The sequence below is a fragment of the Eurytemora carolleeae genome, unplaced genomic scaffold (genome assembly GCF_000591075.1).
Source record: "Eurytemora carolleeae unplaced genomic scaffold, Eaff_2.0 scaffold391, whole genome shotgun sequence".
In the NCBI taxonomy this organism is placed as follows: domain Eukaryota; kingdom Metazoa; phylum Arthropoda; class Copepoda; order Calanoida; family Temoridae; genus Eurytemora; species Eurytemora carolleeae.
In genome coordinates this window covers 238587-245520 of record NW_019396370.1, presented here as the reverse complement: position 1 = coordinate 245520, position 6934 = coordinate 238587, and the positions used below count along the sequence as shown (strand labels likewise).

Genomic DNA, 6934 nt, shown 5'->3' with positions numbered 1-6934 from the left:
TTATGCATCATGAAGATATGAAGAGTTTTGTTTATGTGTGTTCTCATGCATCTTGGAGATATTAAGAGATTTGTTTCTGTGTGTTCTTATGCATCATGGAGATATTAAGAGATTTGTTTCTGTGTGTTCTTATGCATCATGGAGATATCAAGAGTTTTGTTTCTGTGTGTTCTTATGCATCATGGAGATATCAAGAGTTTTGTTTATGTGTGTTCTCATACATCTTGGAGATATTAAGAGATGTGTTCATGTTTATATAGTCATGCTTGAGATATGAAATGTTTCTGTGTTTAATATTTCAAGAATTGAGTTTGTTTATTTTTTGTGTTTTGTATTGTCTGAGTTTAAGATAAATCAAACATCTTGAAGATAATTTCTTAAATAACAAACTTTTTTAGAACTCTGACATATCTTAAATATCTTCTTTATCGGTAGAATATACAGACAGTTAAACATACTTTGGAGTTAATCAAGACATAGATAGAAATACAGATAGATCTATATATATATGTAGATGAAGAGATAGATATATTTCTGAAGGTAGATAGTTTAGTGGATATACGATTGATAAATAGATGAATGATTAGATAGACAGATAGATATAGATATGTTAGATATGTTGTTAGATAGAGAGAAAGATAGATAGAAAGATTTATAGATAGATTTATTGTACAGATGTATTTTCTTAGATAGATAGACAGACAGAAAGATAGATAGATAGTGCCAGATAGATAAAAACGATTAGATAGATAGCTAGATGCACTGTCAGAATGTGAATGATAGAAAGAAAGATAAAAGGGTTAAAGTAGGGATTGCCACGTTCCTTCAATTCATTGGTTTCTTCAAATACTGAAACCTTTTTATCTATCTATCTTACTGCTGGGAACTAGCTATGCTACTCCAGTAGATATCTGGAGCTGTGGTTGTATATTTGCTGAATTATTTACTAGAAAACCTCTCTTCCCTGGGCAATATGAGGTAGCTAAATGTTTTATGCTTTTATATTTAAAATTGTTGTCTTCTTCTGAAATCTACGTTTCTATTATTTTGCCTTGTTTAAAATTTGCTTCAATGATTAATTAAAATAATGTTCAACAATGTTTTTTTTTTGTGTAAGTTGACCACCTGGCCTCTTTATTGTTGTAGGTTGACCACTTGACCTCTATATTGTCGTAGGTTGACCACCTAACCTCTTTATTGGTGTAGGTTGACCACCTTACCTCTATATTGTTGTAGGTTGACTCCCTAACCTCTTTATTGTTGTTGGTTGACCAACTGACCCCTATATTGTTGTAGGTTGACCACCTGACCTATATATTGTTGTAGGTTGACCACCTGACCTTTTTTATTGTAGGTTGACCACCTGACCTATATATTGTCGTGGGTTCACCACCTGACCTTTTTACTGTTGTAGGTTGACCACCTGACCTATATATTGTCGTGGGTTGACCACCTGACCTATATATTGTTGTCGGTTGACCACCTGACCTCTATATTGTTGTAAGTTGACCACCTGACCTACATATTGTTTTAGGTTGACCACCTTACCTCTATATTGTTGTAGGTTGACCACCTGACCTCTATATTGTTGTTTGTTTGACCACCTGACCTCTTTATTGTTATAGGTTGACCAGCTGGCGAAGATCTTCAGTATCCTGGGTACTCCTAGTGAAACCGAGTGGCCTGAGGACAGCTCCGTCCTCCGTAACTCATTCTCCTACTCCAGGCCTAGAGACCTCCAGGATCTTATTCCGGAACTAGATTTAGAGGCCAAGGATCTTTTGGAGGTTTGTTTTCAAAGTTTTAGAAATATTATTTAATAATTTTCTTATGGTAAAAGGGAATGTAGCGTAATTTCAGTTTATCGTTTAACCTACATCTGAGTAACAGTATTAAAACATTCTATTTAATAGAAGTGACTTGCTGTGACAAGAAATTTACTGAAAATTTATCTCCTTTATGAAGAAAGAAAAAGACGCCATAGATACAGGGGTGTGTAACTATATAGATACAGGAGTGTTTAAACGGAGAATCAACAAAATGACTTTGTCCCTGTAAGAACTTATAAATGATGTATTATTAGGAATAAAACATATTGTATGTTAAATTTTAAATTTTCTGTTTTAGAAAATGTTGCATTTTGACCCAAAGAAGCGTGTAACAGCAGCGGAAGCCCTCGCCCATCCATATTTTGCAGAATACGGATTGAGTCCGCATGCGCCGACACCTTCACCGTCATCCAGCACACGTTCAGCACCACGCCGGTCAGATCTCTCAGATTCATCCATGAACCTCAGCCATGACAGCTCAGGGAGCTCAGCAAACAGCTCTGGAATATTCGACAAGTCTTCCTTCTAATACAAAGACGATATCTCCGGCTCCAAATGTCGTCCTTGAATCTCAGAGAACAATCTGCAGGACTTCCAACAAAGTAGGAGACTTCAATAACGTTTATCTTGTCTTTGCCCTAAAAAAAACTAAATGAGTAAACATACAAAGGAATAGAGTTTCAGGAAACCACAATTGAAATTAAAATTCCATAAGTCGTCTTTGAAGTCTCATCCGTTGATGGAAACCCTGTAGGGAATGAAGTTTTAGCATGAACCCATTTTGTTTTTAGAAAATTTATATTTAAATCTCTTTAGATCCCAACTTTTAAAAAGTACAAAAATGGGTGAAAATCCAAATTTCACATTTTTCAACTGAATTTACATTTACGTCACAAACCGGTGTATATCTAGTATTCCTAAAGAATATTGTGAATTTTATCAAAAATTTAGAGTTTTGTATTTGATGTGTACAGGAATATACCTCGCATGGGTGTCACAAATATGCCACTCATTTTGTAAAATAATCATCAAACTTTTTTTTTTTAATTTTTCAACATGCATTTGATTCTGAATTATGAGACTATTCTGAAACTGAATAAAAGACAATTTCCCAAACCCTAGATGATAATAGCAATAGTAACTTAATCATACCTCAGCAGGAAAAGACAAAATTCGGTTTTTTAATTATTTTCTATTTTAACAATAATACTTATTAAGAAACCGAACTGCATTGCAAAGGCTGTATCTTTACAATTCAATAGTAAACAGTAATCAAAAAAGTAGAAAGACAAAGAAACCAAAGTAAACATCACAATTACACTTTTATCCATAAACCATTCTATAGTTTTCTTAACAAAAATGTTTAATATGCTTATTTTTTAACTCCACACATTTTTGTATACAATATACATTCAGTTTTTCTTTTGGTAATTTTTCTAAATTCCGCTTTTGCGGGATGTAGGGGAATTTTATGCTTATTCGTTGTAATTTAATATAATTATTATTTGATGTTTAGAATAGACCAGGTTCCTTATTTTAATGTATTTTCTGTAAAATTGTCAGTTATTTTTACCTCATTGTATGTTTTTATAAAACTTTTGGAAATAAATCGAAATAAATCAAAATCGTGCGGATGGGACGCCATGAGCCTCCGCTATGCAGACACGAGCCTTCCAGATTTGCTAAGCAGACAGAGCCTCAGCTATGCAGTAAACAGCATGCGCAGCACATCAAAATGTGCCTGTGTAATACAGGAGTTTTTTTAAACTTGTTTTACGAAGAAATTCATTCAGATCAAGAAAATGAAATTATCAAAGTTAAGGATATGCAATTGTTTGAAAAGCTTTCGTTGTCGTACAACCTTTTTAATCATAAGACAGCAATCTAAGTTCAAATATGATCTTTGTAAGCCTTCTCTTGGTTGTTAAGGTCCTGCAGTGATTCTAAGGTATTATGCAAGGGATGTAATCCGACGTCTTTGCAATGAGGACGGGATCAGGGACCAAAGGGAATCAGTGTTATTACAGGGTGTCCCAAAAAACATTGGAATTGAGAGATGATATTTAATGCATGGCAAATAAAGTAGAAAAGTGAAGCAGTACGTCTTAAAAATTGACGAAGGTATTAGATATTTAGATAGTATTGATTTCTTAAAAAAATTACAATTTGTAAAAATTTTGCAATATCTCCGTCAATTTTGATGATTAGAGTTTAGCAATAACCTCCTAGATGAAAAAATAAACATAGATAGCTTATGTACGCAAAATCACTAAGATAATTGTACAGTCCGCGAACTCATACTTTTATGGTCAAAGTGTACTTCAATGATAAACAGGGTTGTTTGGTGTTTTAATGGATTTCATAATAGTGTAAAATAACTCCGGGAATGGAACTATCTGAACACCACTATTTCACTGAGCAATATATCATATTGACGAGGCTGAAGAAGAACAGAAGAAGGACTAAACTAACATAAATTTCTCTCTACAGAACTCATGTACAACACAAGTACTCAATGACATAACAGCCAATTTGTTCACAACCGACCTAGTTAATCTATATAATAGGAATATCTTTAAAAACATCTCTGTACATTTATATCTTTCAAGATGTAAAATGTCGTCATGCGCAATCTATCTTTATTTATGAATAACCTCCTGAAAAATAAGCTCCAACAAATGCTTTTTAATAGTTATAAATAAGTTGCAAAAATTTAGTCTTAAAAATTGATGTAACTTTTTAAATCCCTGTGAATGGGACATCCTTATGATCCAATAATTTTTTTTAACCATATCAGGAGGAGGGTGGGGGTCAACCCCTCGTTGTGCTTTTTTCTTCATAACCTAAAACGGCTTTCACTAGAGCGCTAAAACTTCTTCAGTTTTTCAAATTTTCCAAATTTCCAATTTTTTTTGCATCTTATAAAACATTCAAGCGGCTGGTCGATGTTTAAAATCTTTTTAAAAAAGGCCAAAACTTTTTCATTAATCGAGCTTTACGTCTGAAATTAGTTTTTTAAAAAGACCTTGAAAATGGACGATGAATTATGTGTCACATGTTAATATTTGAAAATATAATTTTTTCCCGTCCCTTAAAGCGCTTCGTTTTTTCCTGAAACTAACTATTTAGACTCCGTCTTTCGCTAAGGTATTGGGCGTTTTATTACTGTGGACAACACCCATAATTGAATATATGTTTACAGAGCTGAAAACTTTAGAATGATGGATATCAAGATTGATGCTTAAACTCCTGGTTTTACTAAACCCGAGATTATTTTAATACACATTCGATATCCAAGAAAGAAGTTAAAAATTTAACCAATCAGCGTGTCATGTTAAGAACTTTTGAAAAACCGGTTTTCATTCCTGGTGTTGATAGTGTCATATCAATTGAACTAAACATTGATTGAACGAACGTTAGTTTTGAAAAAAAATGTTTATTAAGAACAACGTTAAAAATGACAATAGTCCTAAAATGTTTTTTTTTAAATAATTTCATATTAACATGATTAAATTTATATCTAAAAGCCGGCTTGTGGACAGCTGACTTTAATTCAATCGGATATTATTCTAATTGATATAGCATTGTATCTGTAATTGTTATCAAACGTAACTATCCAAATGAGGATTCTAAGAAGAAAATCAAATTGGATACTCAGATTAAGCGATCGTGCAATTAAGGATTTCTCATTCTAAAGTTTTCAGCTCAGAATATCGATTTTTGAAATACCCACTTGCTTCACCCTGAATAGCGTACATATAAACATAGATATGAAAATGTTTTTAAAAACACTTTTTCTTCCAAGCTAATATTGCGCAGACGAAATTTGATCAACTCACTAAAGGAAGCCACATTTTTTGGGTTAAATGTAATAAATACTGTAATTATCCGTACTATATCTTTGTATTCTGAGTGCTAATAATGCTTTTGTTAGTAGCTAACAATCTGACCCATATACCTTTAACTGTTCGACCGAAATAAAATCAGTTGGAAATAGTTGCAGCGACATCTAACTTGGTTATGAGAATTACTTTAAAGTGCAGAGTTTTGAGTTTAGAGCACGATTAGAGTTAAAGTTTATGGAGTAAAGCATCATTACAAAAATATAACTTTTTGGATAAAACAGATTCGCCTTGTAAGAAGAATTAAAAACGCTGTTCTCCTAAAAATCGCAAAAAAGTTATTTGCAAGAAACGGGTTTTTTGACTGAAAAATTGTCATAGTCTAAAATAAACCGTTTTTGAGTATCAACTCAACAAATTTGAAAATATTGAAAACTTAAAAAAGGTTAATCAACGGTCTTAGACGGATCTTTAGATACACGTTTTCAGCATGTTTTGATATTATTTTTTTCTGATAAAATAACACTAAGATTGACTTTACAGACTTTTTTCTTTCGAATTTTATGCTTTTTTACAAATCCGATTAAAGCAATTTAGATTTCGAAAATTCATTGAAAATCGAACTCCCATAGTATGCATGTCTAAAAAATTTGATAGTTTTGAAAGAGATAGATTATAGGTAGACGCAATCTCACTAATTTACACACAAGGAAACGGTAGTCAGATTGTCTTTTCTACCCTCCCATCCCTTTTTCTCAACACTCTATGGCGACAGTTTCTTTTTCCCATTTGTTCTAATGTTACGTATATTGGCCAAGATAGAACCGTGGGACAGATTAAAGGTTTAGATAACCTCTATACTACTAAACTAAATTCGCCATCATGGAAAAAAATACCGAACAAGCATCAAGATAAAAAAAATAGGTCGGAAATGTCGAGACCTAAAACCAGACAAATTTACTTTTTTTCAAATCAAAAAAGTGAGTTTTAAGAAACTTTTTCTGTCTCCCGAAATCTGAAAGATCTGAAAAGACTTTAAACGCATTCTTTACTGGGTGTGAATGTAAGTTTTTGTGACAGAATACAATCTGACAAGCGCAGAAACTAACAAACACAGGATCTGACAAACACAGGATCTAACAAACACAGGATCTGACAAACACAGGATCTGACAAACACAGGCCGGATCTGACAAACACAGGATCTAACCAACACAGGATCTAACAAACTCGGATCTAACACACATATTATCCGAAAAATACA

General features: G+C 32.9%; 1 protein-coding gene across 1 annotated transcript; it reads left to right on the top strand.

Moving 5' to 3' along the window:
- The first annotated feature begins 616 nt into the window (after positions 1–616).
- Positions 617–3449, top strand: LOC111701876 (cyclin-dependent kinase 4). The gene is made up of 4 exons (XM_023473357.1): positions 617–621; positions 810–978; positions 1626–1787; positions 2128–3449. The coding sequence occupies exons 1-4, from the start codon at positions 617–619 to the stop codon at positions 2356–2358; spliced, it is 567 nt and encodes a 188-aa protein (XP_023329125.1). The 3' UTR covers positions 2359–3449.
- Positions 3450–6934: the final 3485 nt, after the last annotated feature.